Raw genomic sequence first — 21,115 nt, 5'->3', positions numbered from 1 at the left:
TGCCCTGAATTAATGGCCTATTTTCCACCCCCCTCCTAATCCACATTTCCTAATACGGCGACAAGGCTGCCTGGGGCTGTTGACTGTTGCTGGACACTGCCTTGCACTGCTATTTGATATCTTTAATATTATATTCTTCACGTCAGAATCTTATATAGTTTCTTCAAATTCCCAGGTTTCAAATTCAATTCATCCTCAATCTCCATCCATTCAAACCGAGTCTTGTATACCTCCCAACTATCCAAAGCCATACATCCCGCTCTAAAAGATAAAGGCCACTTGCATCCTCCAAGCTTTCAAACCACCAAGCAATCCAATCTGCCTCTAATCAACAACATCCAAACTACCAAGCCTATAACCATCATGGCTTCTTTATGGTACTGCTGTGGCTGCAACTTCGGCCCTCACAACTCTTCTCTCTACGACTCCTGCATCCAGTGTGGAACACGCCGCTGTGCTCGCTGCACCGAAGAGAAGATCTCCGACAACGCCAACATGGACCTGAACATGTCCTCCTACTCGCACTCCCACTCGCACTCGCACAGCTGTGACATAACATCACCATACCCAGCCGCCGTACACATGGATTCTCCTCACACAAGGCCCCTCAACACCAGGGCGATGCTCCCTCAAGTGCCAGAGCTACCTGGTGTTCGGCCGTTACTCCGTGCAGACTGCACAGATATGTCGTCGGCTTCACTAGCGGGTGTTCGAGTCCACGGCGAAACTTACTTGTACATCTGTTGCAAGTGCGGTGATGGACCCAAGACCTACAACGTTCAGCCCAGGTGCATTGAATGTGACCACACTGCCTGTGGAAGCTGCAACTACGTCAAGTGAGAGTGGTGCATTTGACAAAGACTGACGACTACGATTACAATGGTGAGCCGATTTCCCTGCTCCCTTGGCTGGTTTATTTTTTCATGAAACTGACCCTCCTGCCAGTGTTTCCAATATTTTCTTTACTTTGATTTTCTATTTTTGTCTCTGCATCTCTGCTTATTTCGGATTGGTTTCTATGTTTACAGCGGCATATACCAGGTGTATTTTGTTTGGGGATAGAGTGTATACTTGGCTGAATTTGGTTTAGCGTATGGGGCTGGATCCCTGTATGCCTTGAATGCTGTTTTTTTGCTATTTTTTGCTTGATTACTTGTTGATTACATGACATGAAATATTTAGAATCTATCTTGATTACTTTTTATTATTATTATCCATCTCATTTCCTACACTCTCTATTTTGACTGCATTAGGTCCCCGACTGCAGCATGTAGAATGTAGTCATAGTAGTGCCCAACATGATCTTCACCAGGGAAATATGCAAACCCCTGTTCAACACGAGCCTCACCCCGGGCAAGGGTAAATCCCATAAATCACCCAGCTGATCAAATTTATGGTTGGCTGGAAAGCATCTTGCGGCTCCCCGAAACGGAAGCCCGGGCCTTAGGGCGTCATGCACGCCAGGGTGTCTCGCCCTAAGCCTGCGCCCGGGGACCCTCTTGGGTTACCGCTTCTTGGGCCTCCCATCTGCAGCAAACAGCCCTATGGCCCATAGTAAAGAAGCGGTCTTGCTCTCACTGAACTATGGCGGAGTCCCCGTGTCCGGACCCCATCTCCGCCCTTTCTGATGTCTACCGCAGCCTCAGCCTCCAGCCTGGATTGGATTTGTAGATCTTACTTGCCTCATTCTGATTGATTCACCTTAATATTCTCTAACAGTGATGTTCATGTCAATGTCGATGTCATCGCAGTTTGTCCCACTGAGGCTGTGCTGGCAACTGGACTGTGCGCCCCAAAGGGTCTAGGGCTTGGCTTTTCTCTGCGTTCGCGCTTGTTCCTTGTTCCGCGGAGAATTCGCATCTTCTGCTTGTCATTTCACTCTCCACTTGCCGTCTAATGACATGCGCCCTCGGCTGTTTCCTAAGCGAAACCTGCGCCCCTCTCTTTCGGGCAACACGGGCGCGCGTGCGGGAACGGGGCTCCATCCTTCCCAATAGTATACTACAATACAACTGGACTACTCAAACAAGTTAAACCAGAAACCTTCTAGAAATATAGCGTGTCTTTTTTCCCTCGCATGGGGTGAATGTGTAAACCAGACTCTCTTTCTCTTGGCTCCGCTATTCTGCCTTGTCCTGGCCTGAGTCAGAGGCCCGTCCCGCGCTACTATAGGCCGGAGGTTATAGATCGGGACTGGATGCTTTTACAGTACATTTCCTTCTAGCATGAACGCATTTCCTGTTTCAAGATGACCATCACCGCCCGTCTGAGGAAAGCTAATCCAGCCGTCCACATACTATTATTATCATCGAGGTCGTGTGAAACGGTTGTACGAACTATTCTAAGTCGGCCCCCAATCCCGCAACGCTATACTTAGCACTCCTTCAGCCCGGATTATCCACAGCTTATTGTTCCTTGGCTGGTTGATTTACAATTCCCGCTATTCCTGTCATGTTTGATTCGTCTCGGGTTTCGTGGTCTGGGCTGTTCGTGGTTTCTTTGTTCTTTCGGCCCCCGATTCTCACGGCGGGGCCGTTGGACTAGTGAAGCTGAAGATAGCTTAGCTATGGACCTACACATAACGTCAGTGGTTGGGTGTGCGGCTGGATGACTAGTGGGGTACCGGATTTGCTATGGTAGCTGAGGTGTCAGAAGCTAATACGTTTCGATATTTTGTTTGGCCATTTATTTGGTTAGCGCCGCAGGGTGAATGAGTCACTGGGTTTCGTTGCATATCTTTGATATGTACGTCGCTCATTGCCAGCTGGGCATGTGGTCAGATGGTCAATCGATTGACTCACAGATGGACATAATCCGAGCACATTCTAAGCTATGTGGCACGATGGTTGGAAGTATACTGAGCGGGAAAGACCAATGGTTGGATAGAAAATACATATTGATTGGTGCTATGAATATGTTCTGGGAAAACCCGCCGATATTATAATCGTACAACCGTGCAGATTAGCGGTAATCAAAGAGCTCCACCGGAGCTGCACTACCAGTAGCTGAGAAGATTCAGACGCCCCAACGCCGTTTCGCTGAGTCCCTTGGACAATGCAAAGGCCCAGAGCCTAAAAGAAGGAAAGAAGAAAAAAAAAAGACGTCGGCGTCAAAGAACGCGATCCGCAGAACGAATGCAATTGCAATGAAGGGAAAACCGTGTCGGCTAATGATGCGGAGGAAATATTTCATGAGTGCCCTGAGGGGCCGTGTCAAGCGATTTCATATCGCAAAGAAAGACGATGGCATCATAGCCATTGGGAGACTGAGTCCCGTGTAGAGCGATATACCATGCCATTGAAGACTTTCATGGTGGTGTTCACAAGACGAATGGAAGACAGCTCTCACCTTGACTCCTGAAGAGTCTTGAGATGAAGGAATTGAAAAGTTACAGGGGCAAAACGCGCGACGGGTCTTTGAGGAAGCGCCTACGGTATGCGGCTATTTCGGCGGCCACAGTGTCGAAGTCTTTCACCTTGTCACGTCGCATGTCGTTGATAATCTCTTTCAGTCCAACGATATATCTTTCTTTTTCTTCTTCGGTCTCACCCTCTCGGACGGCGCCCATTTGTACGAGAATTTTGTCGTCTGTTGAGGTTAATCGTACTGTAGTCAGCATGCGAACAGGGCAAAAGAAGCAGAAGATAGATGGGAGGGAGAAATGAAAGGAGGAGTGTGCAGGCACGTAGAAAGAAAAGAGACCAAAAGGTGTAATACGCCAAAGGGAAACTCCGGGACGAAAAAAAAGGTATTGCACGTTGTTCATGTCGACGCACCGCTTAGAGTCATGTCTCGAAAATGCTGACACTCGCAGGACCGGTCATTACAGACACCCCCGGCCAATTCGTATGGGCATAGGTATTGCATTGAATCAATATTATGACTGTAGGTTAGCGAACGGTGGCCGCTCGAAACGTCTTCAGCATAATTGGGGTGATAGCGATAGGCCTTAAAATTTCGTAGAGGACTTTTGTACGGGGTGAATCTCTTTCCCGAGCTGGCAGATGATTCCTGGGTCTAGATAGGAGTTAGTATGGATAACCAAAAGTTTCCTCTGGGAAAGATGGTGTTCATACGCCAAGAGCGCCAACTTGCGAGTCCGGTAGGGGCAATTGGGCTGGCACCTGGTGATCGTTCGTTAGTGCTTCATCAGCCTGAATGATTTCAATTGAAGGCGCAGATGTTGCTGTGGTTTCTACGGGAGCTGGAGGAGATGGAGGGGCTGGGCTGAACGGAGGAGGGCTGTAGCTAGAGCCTTCAGACTGAGCGTCACCTTCAGGCTCGGGTGGTTCATAAGCATCAGACACCACTGAAGTTTCGCGAACAGACCGTTCGCCGTCTTCGTAGTGCTCTGCGTGCTGGTCGACAGGCCCTGGGCTAGATTTGGCTGCCGCAGATGGTGAGCTCACCGACTCGGATTCATCCGATGAGTCAATATCCATGGGCTCTGAAAACTCTGGGACAGGTTCGGTAATATCGACTTGGACGGGGCAGCTAGCGGGTTCATCGTCGTTGGATGAATCAGATTCATCGCTACTGCTGTCATCAGACTCATCCATGGCCGATCCAGCAGAGTCTGTCTGGTATGATGTGCATGTCTCTTGCGCATGTTCCTGGGAGCCAGGAGTATCTTCTGGCTCACGACCAGAATCGTTCGAGATGACGTTGCACAAAGTAGGTGGAGATGATTGAGAAGCTATGGCAATTGTGAGTTGAAAAGTTCTATCAAACATTGTGAATGCTTCCAAATTCAAAATGGGACTTACCATCCGGTGCAGGTGCAGGGAGTTGTTGGTTCTTGATTTCGGCTTGTCGACGAAGCTCATCCAAATCTCCTGATGATAATCCGTTGATCTCATAGCTGAGTCGTTTTAGCTCTTCCACCAGTTGATATCGACCTTCTCTTCCTTTGGTGATGTCTGCTACCAATGCCTCGGCCTCTTGGCGACAAACAGAAAGACGAGACTCGGATGAAGAAATTCCCGCGTCCAGATCAGGAATTCCAGATTCAATTTGCTTCATGCGCAAAATTTTGGACTGCATGCTGTTCAGCTGCTCCTTATCCATTGCAGCAAGTACTCTGATAGATGAATCACTGAAGGAATCGATGATATCGGGGCGGTCGGCGAGACATGAGGAGGGAGGAGTGGGGATTGGGGTAGGTGCAGTCGGGGTATCAGCGACCGCAACGTCCACGACAAAAGATTGTCCACCAGATGACGATGCTCCAGAGTCGTCCAAGGTGCGAGGTGACTGAGTCCGACTAGCAGCAAGTTTCGATTTGCGTCGCAGCTCTAGTTCCGCAATCTTGCGACGCATGGCTTGAATTTCCATATCTTTGAGTAGAATGTCACCTTGTTCGCTCTGGCTGGAGGGAACTTGGGGGGTTGATGTGGAAGCCCTGGTGATAGATGGCCGTGGCTGAACGGGAGGCTCGGGGGCGGTCGCGCTTCCGGATGACACTGGCTCTTCTTCCAGACTCGATTCCATGTCCATGTTTTCATCCTCGTCATCACCATAGAGTGATTCATCGTCACTGATTGCAATGACAAGCCTATCGGTGGGGGTGAAATAGCCAGATACTGGGGTAAAAGGCTTTTTCGGAGGAACAACAGCTTCATCAAAGTCGGATGCACGAGGTCGTTTGCGCTGCAAATGTCGTGACAATGGAGTCGGGTCAACAGAAATATCTTGAGGTTCGGGGGCAGAACTTTCATCGGGCTCTTGTGCTGAGTCAGTCATTATAAGTCCCGGTAGACTGGCAGACTCATTAAGCTCGGGCAAAGGAGGTCGTAGGGGAAGCGGATGCTGGATGACTGGAGCTTGAGGTTGGGGTGGCGAAGAAACCGCGGCCTGGTCCAGCTGGGCTGCAAGTTGCGTCTTCCGAAGAGCGTTGCGCTTGAGTTCCTCGATGCGTTTTCTTGCCAGCTCAGTCTGAGCTTTGCTTTTCTCTTTCGCGGACATTTCCTTTGACGCTGGGGGAGGTGCACTGTACGGCGGGCTCGGTGCTGACTTTACACTTCCCACTGGCGAAGGTGCAGCTTTCGCGGCTTTTGCAGCCAGCATTTGCGCAATAAGTTCCTTTCTCTCCAGTGGCTTATCTGAGCTGGCGGGAGCAACAGCCGATGAGCCCGAAGATTGTGGAGCTGGTATGCTTGCCTTTGTAGAGACGATATCTGCTTTCGCTGTTTTGACTGCCTCGGCCAGTGGTTTAAATGCTTCAATGGGTTGTGTGACCTTGATAGGTTGTGAGTCAACCTTGACCAGAATTTGTTCTGTTGGTGGCACAACCTTTATTCCAACTTCCTCGTAAAGCTGTCTCAGAATAACCGGATTTATGCCCTCTGCGACTAGCTCATTGAAACGGATGTTGTGAGGAGCTAAGCTAAGCAAAGCTCCCTGAGCCTGGAGTCGTAGCTGCGCAGCTGATTTCTGCGGTTGAGTTGTATCTGTTATTGTGCCATTTGCCTCTTGCTTTTGAGCCTGCATCGCATGACGAATTGCGCCGGTGTCCACCGACACTGATAGAGGAGGATTGTATGCTGTATAAATTCAGTAAAGAAAAAACATGATATTCAGGGATCAAGGGAGAAATACGCGATCCGCTGCTCCTCCTAGAGCTTGCAGCTTCTCCATCTTCCAACTCAGAATCCAGGCGCACAGCATGATTTTTTGATGGAATTAATGGCGTTTCCCCATTTTCTTCACTGACTTCACCTTCTTCCATGCTGCTGTCTGCCTGTTCTAAAACGTGGTTTCCTTTGGAGGTTGGTGTAGGTGGCCGCTGCAAGCCTGGTGGGTACATGCTAGGATGCGCCGACGGGGGGTTGGAGGAGCCCGTTGGAAGGAGAGGCGGAGGAAACCCCATTGCTGGGTAAGGCATCGGCGGGAATGGCGGAAGTTGTGACGGATCGAACTGATTGAAAAATGGGAACGGAGGTGGGTAAAAGAGGGCTGGGTTCGGAGAGCCACCTGGGCCAGCGAGCTGGGCGTTTGCGTTGAAAGCTGCCATGTTATTTTCATAGTTCGGTGTTGTGTTCGCCGCAAGTCCACTCGGTGTGCCGATCTCAGCGCGGATGTGAGCGTTTGGGGGAATCATCGGAGCATATGCTGGCCACTGCTGGGCGTAGTTCGAAAAACCTCCATACGGTGGAGGTTGTTGGTCAGACATGTTGGGATCGCGTGGGATCAAGGATGATGGATTCTCTTTTCCAAGGTTGCTCGCAAAGGCAACGAGTCTTGTGGAAGAGATATGCTGATTTCAAACCCTAAATGTCATGACGACTGAGGACGTGATTATTGTGGGAGTAGCGGTGTTAGGTCTCGAGAAAATAGACACAAAACTGGTTCAAGTACGCCGTTGCAGACCAAAATAGGCTTAAATAGCAGCCCACCGATAGAAGAGATGAGCAACTATGATTTACTGGCCAAGAGAGATAGGGATGAACGCGCCATCGATGCGCTCAGCGCCTCAACCAAAAAAGATCGAGTCGTGCACGTGATCTACGCACGGGCCAGGTGAGATCGGCGGGCGCCCGAGGAACGCAGAGTAAACAAACATCATCGATATCGGGGTGCGTCACTCCACTCCTCTTCCCAACTTGTATTTGACACTCCTCTTTCTAACTTACTACTCGCCACTGCCTTTCCCAATAATTTGGACAAGTGTGATTGTACTGGATTATGAGAAACACTACCCTACTTGAATAATGTGCTATTGAAAACAACGACCGCCATGCTTCCCTCTCAGTTAAACAGCTCGCCGAAGCGCGCCAGTCTCTTTGGGCGTCCATCGCCCTCACAGACATCTCAGTCACAAGGAACAAGACCTAAATCGGCCATCATCACACCTTCTAATGGATTAGAATCAGCAAGAGGTCACCTACGGAATTCATCTGTGTCACAACTGTCGCCAACGTTATCTTCGGCTGGAAACCGGGAACGGTCAAACTCGGCGAAGAACAGTCCATCCTCGGGAACATTTGCCCCCAGCTTTATCAAGTCTGAAGAGCTGCGTCGAGGTGCGGATCAGATTCGAGGGGTTGAAGGAGACAATGACTTCTCGGGAAACAAATATGTCTGGCTGCGAGACAATGAAAAGGCATTCGTGCGGGGCCTGGTTTTAGAAGAGTTGGAAGGAGGCCGCATGTTGGTACAAAGCGACGATGGTGATGTATGTATGCCCATGAGACATGGACGAGGCATCAGCTAACATTGGCACAGCAACGCGAGGTGGACGCGGACCAGGTCGACAAGGTCAACCCAGCCAAATTCGATAAAGCGGATGATATGGCGGAACTCACTCATTTGAACGAGGCCTCGGTGGTCCATAATCTCCATACCAGATATCAATCGGATTTGATCTATGTTTGTTCCCCTCCCAAATGTCATGTTGTCAATGAATTGCAGCTGATATAGTGGTCTTGCAGACATACTCCGGGCTTTTCCTCGTGACAATCAATCCGTACTGTCCACTGCCTATTTACACCAATGAATACATCAAGATGTACAAGGGTCGTGGGAGAGAGGAAACCAGGCCCCACATCTTTGCCATGGCGGATGAGGCTTTCCGGAATCTCGTTGAGGAGGGCGAAAACCAAAGTATTCTCGTCACAGGCGAGTCTGGTGCTGGTAAAACAGAGAACACCAAGAAGGTCATCCAATACCTCGCAGCTGTCGCGACTTCCGATACACCTTATGCGCGGTCCGGTGCGAAACAAATTACCGGTCTTTCTCAACAAATTCTACGAGCCAATCCCATTCTTGAAGCCTTTGGAAATGCCCAAACTGTCAGAAACCACAACTCATCTCGGTTTGGAAAGTTTATTCGCATTGAGTTCTCCAGATCGGGTCAGATTGCTGGCGCGTGGATCGATTGGTACCTACTCGAGAAATCGCGAGTGGTGAAGCCGAACTCCAATGAACGAAATTACCACGTTTTCTATCAGCTCCTACAGGGTGCTGACCGCAATACCCGCGAGAAGCTTCTTCTCTCGGACCTTCAAATTGAGGACTTTGCTTACACAAGAGACGGAAATGACTCAATTGTAGGGGTCTCTGATCAAGAGGAATGGAACTCACTGATCGAAGCTTTCCATGTGATGAACTTCTCTGAAGACGATCAGCTATGTATCCTGCGGACAATCGCTGCTGTGTTGCATTTGGGCAATGTCAGTGTAGCCAAAGCGAGTGTTCGTGCAGACCAAGCATCCTTAGCCCCCGAGGGCTACTCAAGCGTGGAAAAGGCCTGTCGACTTCTTGGTATTGAGGCAGAACCCTTCGTTAAAGGCCTGCTTCATCCACGGGTCAAGGCTGGCCGTGAATGGGTTGAAAAGGTCCAAACCCCTGATCAAGTTCGGATGGCCCTGGACGCCTTGTCCAAGGGTATCTATGAGCGTGGATTCGGGGACCTTGTCGCTCGAATCAACAGTCAGCTTGGGCGCTCAATGGCGAGTGACGATAATTACTTCATTGGAGTCCTCGATATTGCTGGATTTGAAATCTTCGATACGAACAGCTTCGAACAACTTTGCATCAATTACACGAACGAGAAACTCCAGCAATTCTTCAACCACCACATGTTTGTTCTAGAACAAGAGGAATATGCTAGGGAGCAAATTGAGTGGCAATTTATCGACTTCGGAAAGGACCTGCAGCCGACAATTGATTTAATCGAACGTACCAACCCCATCGGTATTTTCTCTTGTCTCGATGAAGACTGTGTCATGCCCAAAGCCACCGATAAATCGTTCACTGAGAAGCTTCATGGTTTATGGGATCGGAAGACCCCGAAGTACCGTGCTTCTCGTCTAAACCAAGGCTTCATTCTCACACATTATGCTGCTGAAGTTGAGTACTCGACAAGCGACTGGCTGGAAAAGAATAAAGACCCACTCAACGACAATATCACTCGCCTCTTGGCTGCATCCACTGAGCCACATGTCGCGAACTTGTTCTCAGACTGCGCAGACTCAGATGAAGATGGTGGTAACCACCCAAGAAGCCGTGTGAAGAAAGGCCTATTCCGGACAGTTGCTCAAAGGCACAAAGAGCAGCTTTCCAGTTTAATGGCTCAGCTTCACTCTACGCACCCCCATTTTGTTCGTTGCATCTTGCCCAATCACAAGAAACGACCAAAGATGCTACACGCTCCTCTTGTACTCGACCAGCTACGATGCAACGGTGTCTTGGAAGGTATTCGTATCGCACGTACTGGATTTCCCAATCGTTTGCACTTTGCGGAATTCAGACAACGGTATGAAGTTCTATGCCAACACATGCCCAAGGGATACTTGGAAGGACAGAGTGCCGCCCGCATCATGCTGGAGAAACTTAGTATGGATCGAGCTTGGTACCGTGTTGGTCGAACAAAGGTGTTCTTCCGAGCTGGTGTTCTTGCAGACTTGGAAGAGAAGCGCGACCAGCTCATCCGCACTATCATGTCACGTTTCCAGTCCCTCGCTCGAGGTTTCATTCAGCGACGTATTTCGAACAAGCGGCTCTATCGTGCTGAAGCCACTCGTATCATTCAACAGAACTTCCATGCCTATCTGGAGTTAAAGGGAAGTCCTTGGTGGTGCATGTTTTCCAGGATGAAGCCCCTACTGGGTGACACGAGAAATGCAAAGGAAGTCAAGAAGCGCGATGACAAGATCCAGGAACTAGAAGCCAAGATGAAACAGGATATGGCGGGTCGACAGAAGCTGGACGAAGAGAGACGTCGTACCGAGCTTGAGATTCAAAAGATCCAGCAAACCTTGGAAAGTGAACGTGCCCTCGCACTGGACAAAGAGGAAATCTTCAAGCGCCTTCAGAATCGCGAAGGAGAACTCGCCGAAAAGCTCGCTGGTGCGATCGCCGACCAGGAGAGTCTCGAGGAACAACTTGACGAAATCGTTGATGCAAAGAAGAAGACAGATGAACAACTCCAACTTCGAATAACCCAGCTGGAGCAAGCTGGGCTGATCATCCAGACCTTGGAGTCCGAGAAGAACAACCTGCATTCTCGACTGGAGGAATTGAACAACAAACTTTCCGAAACCGAGACCCTGTTTTCAGGAAAGGATGAACAAATCCAAGGCTTAGACCAGGAGATCAAGATGCTCCAAAGCCATGTCAGCTTGAAAGACCGCAAACTTCAGGATTTGGAAGCCAAGTTATTGAAGACTGATCAAGATCTCGAGGTGAAGTTTGCAACCACCTCCAAAGAACTTGAAAAGTCTCAAAAGCAAGTTCGCGATATGTCAGAAGAGAATCGGTCAATTCGTGACCAGATCGCCGAATTATCGACTACTTCGACCGGCTATGAGGATCTTCTCCGGCGCAAGGAAAGCGAAATGGCCGTTCTCCGGAACGATGTCAAGAATCATGAGGAAGAGAAGAAGAGCATCGAACTCGAGAAGACCTCTCTATCAACTCGCCACGACAATATGCAAGGCCGCCTTCGCGAAGTACAGGCGGAGAGAGATGCCATGCGCTCCGAAAAGACTCAACTACAGCGCGAAGCTGCGGACCTCAAGCGCCTTCTTGACGACAAACGATCAGAAGATGCGGAGGCCGGAGAGAGCAGAAAGCTGCTGGAGGAGCAGGTGCACGACCTCAAGAGTCAACTCTTCCAGGCTCAAGCTGATCTCAGCCGGGAGCGTCAATCACGAGACGACGTCCAGATGCTCTCCGAGCACAATCTTGCTCAGTTGACTCACAAATATGACGAACTCAACGAGTCCAAGATTACCATTGAGAAAGAGATGTACATTCAGCAAGACAGTTTGCGTCGGGCCACCGAGGCCAGAATTGCGGCGGAGACGACACGAAAAGAACTACAGGGGGAGTTGATCAAGCTTCGTGAACGATTCACTGACGTCGAGACTGCCCGTATGAATGCCGAAGCCGAGATTGAGCGTAAGATCATGAAACAGGCCGAAGAGCGTATGACGAGTTCCCGCAAGGACCTTGAGGAGAAGGCACGCCAGCTCGAAGAAGTGGAAGCAGAAAGGTCCCATCTTTCCGTCCAAATTCAAGAGCTCATGCAAACTATCTCAGAATCCGACAACTTCCGTCTCCGCCATGACCAACACAAGGAACGTCTAGAGCGCGAACTCGTGACACTTCGGGGCAGACTGACCGCGTCTGAGAATGATAACAAATCTCTGTTGACCAAGATCCAGCAAAAGAACCTTGACATCGCCCGATCAAACTCAAAGGCCAGTGATAGCAACAGACTCCGTTTGACAAATCTGCAAAAGGAAAAGGCTAGGCTGGATGAGGAAACCAAGAAGTTGACTCGCCAGCTGGAAGACTCTCAGGTTCAGATCACATCCATGGAGAAGCAGAAAGAGAAGTTGTCGTTGAGTCTGGAGGATCTAAATCATGAGGTCAACCGCGAACACAAGACCAGTCGCAACGCTGAAAAGGCTGCCTCTACGGCCAATCTCCAGCTTGCCGAGGCCAATCGTAAACTTGAGACAGAAAACCAGCTCCGCACTCAAGCCCAAGCCAATACTCGTCAAACACAGGGCACGCTCGATCGGGCGAATAAGGAGATTGAGGACTTGCACCGCCAACTGATTCTCTTGCACAAGGTCTTCGAGCCTGAAGCTAGTGAGCCTACACAGTCTTGGGAGGCTGTTCAGCCACACCTGTCGAAACAAATCGACTTGGCTCAGGTCCTTGAGACTGTTCAGACCAATCTAGGTGTTACCGAAGAGAAGTACATGAGAGCCGAAAGCCAGCTCGCTGAAATGCGCCGACGCCATGCGGATGAGATGAAGGACCTCGATGCCAAATACTCATCCTCTAAGCGTGCCATGCTCGAGGAGATCGATCAGAATGAAGTAGCCAACAACCGTACCCCCGCTCACTTCAGAAAGAACTCTGAAAATGCCCTGAAGAGGTTCTCCAATCCCACCACACCCAACCGACGTTATAACGTCAACGAAGCCGCGAATGACTCTGCACGCTCCGATCGTACCGTTGATACACAGGGCTATCAGAGACGAATGGATACGGCTGCTGAACTGGAGGAGCTTCAAAACAAGCTTCAGATGACTGAAATGCAGAACAAGCATCTTCAGAGCCAGATTGAACGCTCCACACCCGGTCGCGATATCTGGCAGGATGAGAGTCCTTCGATCCGTCGTATGCAGCTCCTTGAGCGTGAGAACGGTCGTCTCCATGACCAACTTGATGACTCTTCCAAGAAGGTCTCCTCTTTGGAGCGCAGCATTCGCTCCGGAGAGCTGTCTCTTCGTGACGTCCAGGCCAAATCGCATGAGGAACTATACGATCTCATCAACTCACAGGAGCAATCTCGCCGCTCGCTCCTGAAGGTCCACAATGACACCATGGCTGAGTTCGGTGATGCTAAGTCTCAATTCGAGAAGCTAAAGCGTGCTCGGGCGACATTGGAAGTTGAACTTCGTGATGCCCGGTCCGAGGCGCAAGAATTACAGGTTGGTAGAGATCAAGACGCTGTCAGCCGCAACCAGCTTCTTCAAGAGTTCTCGGATCTTCAGATTCGTCTAGATGCCGAATCCTCACGCTCTGCTGATCTCGAGTCAAGCCTCATGCTGTACAAGAGCCGCTCGGATGAGTACTTCAACAAGCTTGAACAGGCCGAAATCGCTGTCATGAAGGCTTCGCGTGCCGAACAATTTGCGAAGTCTCAAGGTCAGGAAGCTGAAGAGACATGTGCCCAGATCATGTCTGAGCGCAAGGAAATGGATGCTCTCGTTGAGGACCTGCAGCGACAGACCCAGTCTCTCGAGGCTCGAATGGAAGACCAGGCTGCCGAGCTTCAAGGAGCCCTGCAGGCTAAGCAGCGTCTCCAGAATGAGCTTGAGGACTACAGAAACCAGCGAGCCATCGATCTTGAGGACAAGGAGACATCGATGGAACAGACCAGACAAAAGTACCAGCGAGAGTTCTCTACTCTTAACAACGAACTCGAAATGGAGCGTGAGCGTGTTCTCAATGGCCGTGCAGAGACTGCTCGTCTGCGCGAGGAGCTTGAAGACCTTCGCAGCAAATGGGACAATGAGGTCATCAACAGTTCGACTTGGGCCAAGGAGAAGTCCCGCATGGATGTGGTCTTGCAGGATGTTACCAACTCTCGCGACGAGGCGGTCAATGCTCATAACGAGGCCCAGAGCAAGGTTGTTTCCCTCTTGTCTCAAGTCCGCACGCTTCGGACTTCCGTTGAGGATACTACTGCCGAGCGTGACTTGCTATTGAAGGACAAGAAGATGCTTGAAGGCCGTCTCGCAGAAGCCGGTGAGCGACTTGAGGATCTCGCTAAGGGCGAAAGCCCATCCATGCGCAACGCTGCAAGCATGGACCGCGAGTTGCTTGAGCTCAAGTCCAAAATTGCCCAGCAGGAAGACGTTTCGGCTGCTGCAGTTGGCAAGATGCGACGTGCTGATGCTCTGGCCACTGAAATGCAGAAGGAAGTGACTGCTGAGCGTGAGGCCAATGCCCAGCTTTTCAAGGAGAAGGCGGCTCTCGAGAAGTCGCTGAAGGAGGCACAACTCCGTTGTGTCGATCTGGAAACTAAGAGTTACTCCTCTGGTAGCCAGGATGTTCGCTTTTTGCACAAGCGAATCAAGGAGGTAAGATAAAACACCCAGACTCAGTTCTAACTTTCATACTAACCTGCCCGTTCAGCTTGAAACCCACCTCGATGATCAGGAGAACAAGCATAGTTCTGAGCAGCGCTCTCTCCGCAACGTCGATCGCACTGTGAAAGACCTACAGTCTCAGATCGAACGACGAGACAAGATGAACACCCAGCTCAATGACGAAATCAACAGAAATCGGGATAAGATCGAACGACTTCTCGGCAACATTGAGGAGCTCCAACACAACGACTCAGACGCACAGCTACTGGCTCGTCGCGCTGAACGGGAGCTTCGCGAAGAGCGTGAGAAAGCTCTACGACTAGAGCGCGAGTTGGACAGTTGGAGAGCCATGCGTGACCGAGGCGGCAGCAATCTTGCCCGCAAGGTCACTTTCAGCGAAAACGACAGCCGTCGTGGTAGCGGTGTCTACACGTCTAGTGACATTCCCCAAAGACAACCCAGTAACACAAAGGGGTTTTTGTGAATAGGGGTTAATTGATGTTTGACAGACTAATCTGTCTGTTTGGTGTTGTCGCAGTCATGATTACGGATGGGATGTTTTGTATTAATCTTAATGGCGTCTTGCATGCATTTGGGTAAGGGATGTCTCGGTTTTTGAGCTGGCCTCTGTCTTGTTCATATTGCTTCAATGGCCATGCTGTATCCTTTTGAATTTTTTTTGTTTTGAGGGTCTCTGTATTGGACAGTTGTTTTGTTACATGTGGTTGTTATTCAAATCCGTGCTTAGGAGTAAATATGCTCTATGACCTTGCCAGGCTATCTGCAACAGCGAGAATGTAATGAATTACCAGCACTTACCTCCACCTTAGATCAATGTCTCTTCAAAACTTCATAGCGTCTGTGAACAAGCTTATAATTCTTGCACTGAACCATGTATCCAATGTCAACACATCATCTGTTCGACTGTTCATTTTTTGATTCTTTCTAGTTACTGGTATTCTTAAATTCGATTTAGGATAATTTTACGACTCTGCTGTCTTGAAATGACCCCACCAACAGCAATTATTGAATGTAGCCGAATCGAATCTCAAAGCGCAGATATATATCAAAACACTTGCTCATCCTAATCTCGCAAGAAACAAGTCCGTCAGAATCCAGCCCGATGAGCTACCCAATAGATGAGTTAGACAAATATAGATAGAAACAGAAGCTTTGAATTCCATGGACCGACATAGCAAAGGAAATCGCTATGAAGTCGAGGTGAGAAGGAGGGCACGTGATAACCGCGCGGCAAGCGGCAATTGGCGCCAGACCTCACCTCAAGCTTCAAGCTCATGATTTCCTCGTCGGATTCTTCCCTGCCAACGCCCCCCGATACCCGAATCTTTTCGGGTCGCTGACTTGGTCAATACTTCACCATGGTATGAACTGCTCCAGATAAGCAAAGTGCACGAGAAAACGATGATGTACAACCCAGGTCACAATTTGCTAACCCAACCCCCGCTATGTAACAGGCACGAAACAGCGAGAAGGCACAGTCTATGCTGTTCCGTTTCCGAGCGCAGCAAGCAGCAGACCTTGGAATTATTGACATTTCACGCACACGACGCCCAAAGGCCATCACAACCATCGACACGGTGCCAACATGCGAGCGTTGGCGCGGTCAGGTCGTTAAAGAGATTTCCCGCAAAGTATCGCGCATCCACGAGCAGAGTCTGAGCGATTACCAGATCCGCGATCTCAACGATGAAATCAACAAGCTCATGCGGGAGAAATGGGCTTGGGAAATGCAGATTCGTAATCTGGGCGGACCAAATTACATGCGCGGATCCAATCGGGTTTACGATGATGAAGGGCGCGAGATCCCGGGCGGAGGCAAAGGGTACAAATACTACGGTCGTGCCCGGGAATTACCTGGTGTTAAGGAAATGATTGAGGCTGCGGTCCGTCGTGCGAAGGGTCCAGCTGAGGAGGAGACTGCTGGCAGAGGAGGAGATATTGCCACGAGGAAGGTTGATGCCAACTACTTCGGCTATGGCCTTGACGAAGAAGATGGAACGCTGCTGGCATATGAAAAGCAGCAAGAGAAGGAGGCAGTGGAGCACTTGCGTGGTCAAGGGGAGGATGACGCCGAAGACGGATGGCAATCTCTACCCGGTGATGCTGGCGACGGAGTGGAATGGAGACTTCCTACATTAGAAGAGGTGCAAGAAGAGCTTGTGGATAGACGGCGGCGCCGTCTCCTGGATAAGATTTCTTGATCCAGACGCTCCTAGCGTCCAAGCTTCTCTGATTTCAGTTATCTGCTTTTTCCTGGGACAGGCGTTACGGATGCTTCTGCAAAATATTCACATCACAAGCATTGGTTTTTTGTTCGTAATGTCACTCCATCAATTTTCCAAACGATTCGTCATTAGCCCCAAGAGGGATTTATTATGTGTTCGGTATGCTACAGATTGCTAGTTACATCGGGCTTGTTCTTTCGAGTCACCCGTTCGACCTTCAAGGCCTGCGTCATGCTCAGGCGTGTTACCTGCTCGGGATCGTTCCGTCGTCGTTCTTCCTCCTCGAGGTCATCAATCAAGAAGCGGCCGAGATCTCCCTGCCTCCACTTTTGAATGAAGTGAATGGCTGCCCCGTCTAAATTTGGAATGCCTCCCTTGCTAAGCAAACCAGTCTGGCGCGCGAAACTTTCGAGCAATGGCACGACTTCATTGGTCGGCTCTGACCAACGTTTGTAAACCTGCGGGTCATGCATGTTAATATGATACAAGAGATAGTCAACCAGTGTGACTGGCGATATGACGTTATCCTTGACACAGCCACAGAGTGCCAATTTGAGCATACTTTCAGCCTCTGGGACATAGGGCATGAAGACTCCCGGTGTATCAAGAACGTAGACATGAGACCCGCTCTCACGTTCGATGATTTTGACCTGGGTAGCTATCTTGCGCGTGATACCAGGCTGTTGCCCAGTCTTCAGAGCCTTTGCTTTACCAACGCCTGCGTTACGCAGGTTGTTGATCAAAGTTGATTTGCCAACATTCGGCATACCAACAACTAGCACTCGACAGCTGACCAGCTTGTCAGGGGCTTCGGCATCGCTTCGGAGGTGTTTGATGATCTGGCTGACATCCTGGCGGGCGGATGAGCTTGTGAAGAAGACGGCGCTTTTGGAATCGAAACTTTGGAGCTTGCTCTCCGTCTGAAGGTATGTGTTAGTGTGTGGTGAAGCGAGGGGTCCAGCAAGTGCAACTCACCTTTTTCTGAGCAGATGATTTGGGAATCCCACCCAGATCTCTCTTTGTGTAAACAACTATGCGCCTCATTTTCCCCAAAGCTTCCTCGAACATTGGGTTGATTGAGGTGACCGGGGCTCGATAGTCACGACATTCGACAACATAGTCAATGCTGGCCAGCATGTTTTTCATCTTGGTCAGGCCGGCTCGGTGATGTCCTAAGAAATAGGACCTGGGGATAGCCCCATAATGGGGAAAAACACTGCGCGGCACGAATTGTGCCATTGTAGCGCGTTGATGGTGAAAAATGGCTCAGTCCGGCAATGTGCGATTCATTTTAGTTAGACCAGTTGACTGTCGGTCTAAAGGGACTGATTATTCGGACCGTTGAGATAACCAGTTAGATTTGGGTCAGAAAAATCCGTCAAAATGTCCAGGGCGGAAGAATCAGCGGTGAAGACCCGGGTAGGATAATAAATATCCCGGTGACTAATAAGGTAATGGTATCAAATCGCGGTAAATTACAGTACTCAAAAGCCGCTACTGTATAACGGAACCAGTATCTTAGTCTGATTTAATTATTGTTGCGGGGAGGGCGGTGGCTTTTTAGTACTCATCTTTCTTTAAACCACTGATCTACCGAGGAAGATTCAAGGGACTGCTTTTGATTAGACAATAGACCTAGCTGGGGCATTTGATACACTAAGACAGCAGCTGAGATTGGCTTTTTCATGCTCCGTGCCCAGGAAGTATTTCACTGTTCAACGACTGAAAATGACGATCTCCTTAAGCTAGGTTCACGACTTGTCGATCTTGCCGCGATACTGTCCGTAGATCGAAAAGAATTACTACTTGGCCCCACTACATCACTGGCTATGCCATCACACCGGTTGATTCACTAACTGCATAACTAACTGGGATCGGTGATCTCGGCTGAACTGCGGGGCTTCTAACAGCAGTGAGCTCTGTTTATCGACGTCACTCGTTGCTAGAACGGGTCTATACCTCCTCTTATTGGCGCGAGTACAGTCGATGATCTCGATCGCTAACCTTACTGTATCCGTAAATATATGCCGAAGCCGCTGTTTGACTTGGAATTTAAGCGAGAGATGAAACATTTGAATGCTGCTGGCACATGTGGCGTCATTGGTTTATGACCCATTAAATATATCGTAGACTTCTGAGATATCTTGGTGTTTCTAGCTCGTTGTTTGGTCTTCACAGCAAAACACCCCGAGTTTTGAGATCTGGGAAATTGAAACCTAGATAACCGGTCGTCATGAAGGATAAAGTACGTCTCAATTTCGTCGTTTTTGGTGATGAGTCCTCGGGAAAATCAACACTCGCTGGTATGGTTGTGAACTTGTTACTCGGTCGGTCTCGGCCTATCTTGCGGACGACTTGCTTACCAGGAAATAAAGGCCATCTATTGTATTTAACAGGTGCCATTACCAGGCAACATTTGGAGAGTGCAGAACAAGTAAGTCTGAGAGCCCAAAGCTCCTCGTGTGTTTGAACTGCGAGTTAATTCACATCTAAAGAATGCTATCAACAATGGCGACCAGTCGCTCAAATTTTCTCGTGTGATCGACGACAGAGCAGACAGTGAAGAAGATGTCAACATTGATAGCTGTGTGTGGCAATTTGAGACGCCAAGGCAGGAGATTAGTCTGATCGATTAGTTGCTGTGCTCTTGCGCCGGTGTCAATTCTCACCTTTTTTCCTGTGGATAGATGCCCCTGATCCAGCAGCCTGGTTCGCGTACGCCGACACCGCTATTCTCGTCATCTCTGCCACTTATGACTTGGGCAATGGAATCCAGATTCATTCGCCAATCTTTCAGCAATTGATTAGCGCATCTGCTCTCGGCCTGCGAGAAATTATCGTCGCTGTGAACAAGATGGATGCGATTGGCTGGAACGAAGATCGGTGGAACGAGTTTCTTAAAGAATTTCGTCGTGTGATCAAAAAGGCTGGGTTTGACGACAGGGCGACTGTTGTTGTACCCGTCAGTGGGTATAATGGGGACAACATTCTCGAAGATTCTGCTACCATGCCATGGTATAGAGGATGGGCAGTGACACGCCATGATGGGTCTACAACGGAGAGAGGAAAGACTTTGTCAGATGCTATCGAGATTTCCAACCTGTCGGAAAGACGTCCGAATGACCCGCTCCGCCTTCTTATCGATGATGTCTATGAGACAGATGACTCCGATACCATCGCAAATTGCTACGTCGTTGCTGGCACTGTCGACTCTGGGATAGAGTTGAGAAACCCAGCCGGTGACTCGGCCGAGGTGGAATCTCTATCGCTAGTGACGACGGGCAACAACGATGCTGGTTATCCCGGGGACTTTATTGCTTGCACCCTGACCAATATGTCTGGATGTTTTACCAAGGGCCAAGTTGTTGGTAACGCTGCGGAAGACGAATTCTCCTACGCCACCTCTTTCACTGCACGGGTCGTCATTACAGGTAAAGATTACCAGATCTATCCTGGCTATCGGTATACTTTGTGCGGACTCTTCAACACTGCCTGCGAGTTCTCAACGCTGCTCTGCACTGTCAACCCGAGAAATGGTAACACAATCGTAGATTCGCCGGAGTTTATCAAAACCGGCAATACTGCGATTGTGGACGTGGTCCCTGACAACCCAATCTTTGTCGAGAACATCCAAAGTGGCTCTCGATTCGCAAGATTTGTCATTGAAGACGAGGGTGAAATTATCGGAATGGGTATCATCAAAAGCGTCGAGTACTAGGTGTCGAACAGAGATACGAACCAGTGGTTTATTCCACCACTGGTTCGGCTTGTGCAGCAAACCACCATCAAAGCTCCCAAAGAGGCTTTCTTTTTGATATTGGTCTAAACAGTTAAACGTGTCTATTTCCTTTGTTAGTCTGCTGTAATGGATCCGGTTTTCGAGAGGATAACTTAACGACATTCTCTTTAGTTTTGCTTTGTAGCAGCATAATGGAAATCCAATGGCTATTGAATCGCGGTTTTATCGTCCGTCTATCTAGCCTTTGGTAGTTAGTTTTAAACCCCTATAGTAAGGTCATCATCGCCGTCGAACCAGCCTTAGCATTAGTCGCAAGCAACTCACATAAATTGGATATGACCTCGAGTAGGAAGTTTTGAAACAATATATAGAGCTTTCATGCCATTGAATAGCAGAAAGAAAAACTTATGCGCATTATTCTGCGCAATAAACTTTGTCACCGGGATTTCTATACTATCTCATGTTACTTCTGGAAGCGCCATTTTCCCTATTAAAGTGAACTTCAAGTATCCTTA

The 21,115-nt window shown here is 49.4% G+C and overlaps 6 protein-coding genes across 6 annotated transcripts; 4 read left to right on the top strand and 2 right to left on the bottom strand.

The window, feature by feature from the left end:
- Nucleotides 1-363: 363 nt before the first annotated feature.
- N7511_000670 (uncharacterized protein) lies at nucleotides 364-840 on the top strand (the record flags this gene model as incomplete). The annotated part of the gene is made up of 1 exon (XM_057123095.1): nucleotides 364-840. The coding sequence occupies one exon, from the start codon at nucleotides 364-366 to the stop codon at nucleotides 838-840; it is 477 nt and encodes a 158-aa protein (XP_056988828.1).
- Nucleotides 841-3,388: 2,548 nt separating this feature from the next.
- N7511_000669 (uncharacterized protein) lies at nucleotides 3,389-7,171 on the bottom strand (the record flags this gene model as incomplete). Its single annotated transcript, XM_057123094.1, has 5 exons — nucleotides 3,389-3,588; nucleotides 3,777-4,017; nucleotides 4,077-4,696; nucleotides 4,767-6,542; nucleotides 6,598-7,171. The coding sequence occupies 5 exons, from the start codon at nucleotides 7,169-7,171 to the stop codon at nucleotides 3,389-3,391; spliced, it is 3,411 nt and encodes a 1,136-aa protein (XP_056988827.1).
- Nucleotides 7,172-7,735: 564 nt separating this feature from the next.
- Nucleotides 7,736-15,099, top strand: N7511_000668 (type II myosin; the record flags this gene model as incomplete). Its single annotated transcript, XM_057123093.1, has 4 exons — nucleotides 7,736-8,173; nucleotides 8,224-8,367; nucleotides 8,430-14,606; nucleotides 14,662-15,099. 4 exons carry the CDS (start codon nucleotides 7,736-7,738, stop codon nucleotides 15,097-15,099), a joined length of 7,197 nt encoding a protein of 2,398 aa, XP_056988826.1.
- An 895-nt stretch (nucleotides 15,100-15,994) lies between these two features.
- N7511_000667 (pre-mRNA-splicing factor ISY1) lies at nucleotides 15,995-16,837 on the top strand (the record flags this gene model as incomplete). Its single annotated transcript, XM_057123092.1, has 2 exons — nucleotides 15,995-15,997; nucleotides 16,091-16,837. 2 exons carry the CDS (start codon nucleotides 15,995-15,997, stop codon nucleotides 16,835-16,837), a joined length of 750 nt encoding a protein of 249 aa, XP_056988825.1.
- Nucleotides 16,838-17,025: 188 nt separating this feature from the next.
- On the bottom strand, nucleotides 17,026-18,100 carry N7511_000666 (putative GTPase MTG1; the record flags this gene model as incomplete). The annotated part of the gene is made up of 2 exons (XM_057123091.1): nucleotides 17,026-17,781; nucleotides 17,837-18,100. 2 exons carry the CDS (start codon nucleotides 18,098-18,100, stop codon nucleotides 17,026-17,028), a joined length of 1,020 nt encoding a protein of 339 aa, XP_056988824.1.
- Nucleotides 18,101-19,094: 994 nt separating this feature from the next.
- On the top strand, nucleotides 19,095-20,579 carry N7511_000665 (translation elongation factor EF-1 alpha; the record flags this gene model as incomplete). Its single annotated transcript, XM_057123090.1, has 4 exons — nucleotides 19,095-19,188; nucleotides 19,258-19,295; nucleotides 19,357-19,447; nucleotides 19,498-20,579. 4 exons carry the CDS (start codon nucleotides 19,095-19,097, stop codon nucleotides 20,577-20,579), a joined length of 1,305 nt encoding a protein of 434 aa, XP_056988823.1.
- Nucleotides 20,580-21,115: the final 536 nt, after the last annotated feature.

The sequence above is a fragment of the Penicillium nucicola genome (assembly GCF_028828085.1).
Source record: "Penicillium nucicola strain IBT 29836 chromosome Unknown utg000001l, whole genome shotgun sequence".
Taxonomy (NCBI): Eukaryota; Fungi; Ascomycota; class Eurotiomycetes; order Eurotiales; family Aspergillaceae; genus Penicillium; species Penicillium nucicola.
This window is presented reverse-complemented; position numbering and strand designations above follow the sequence as displayed.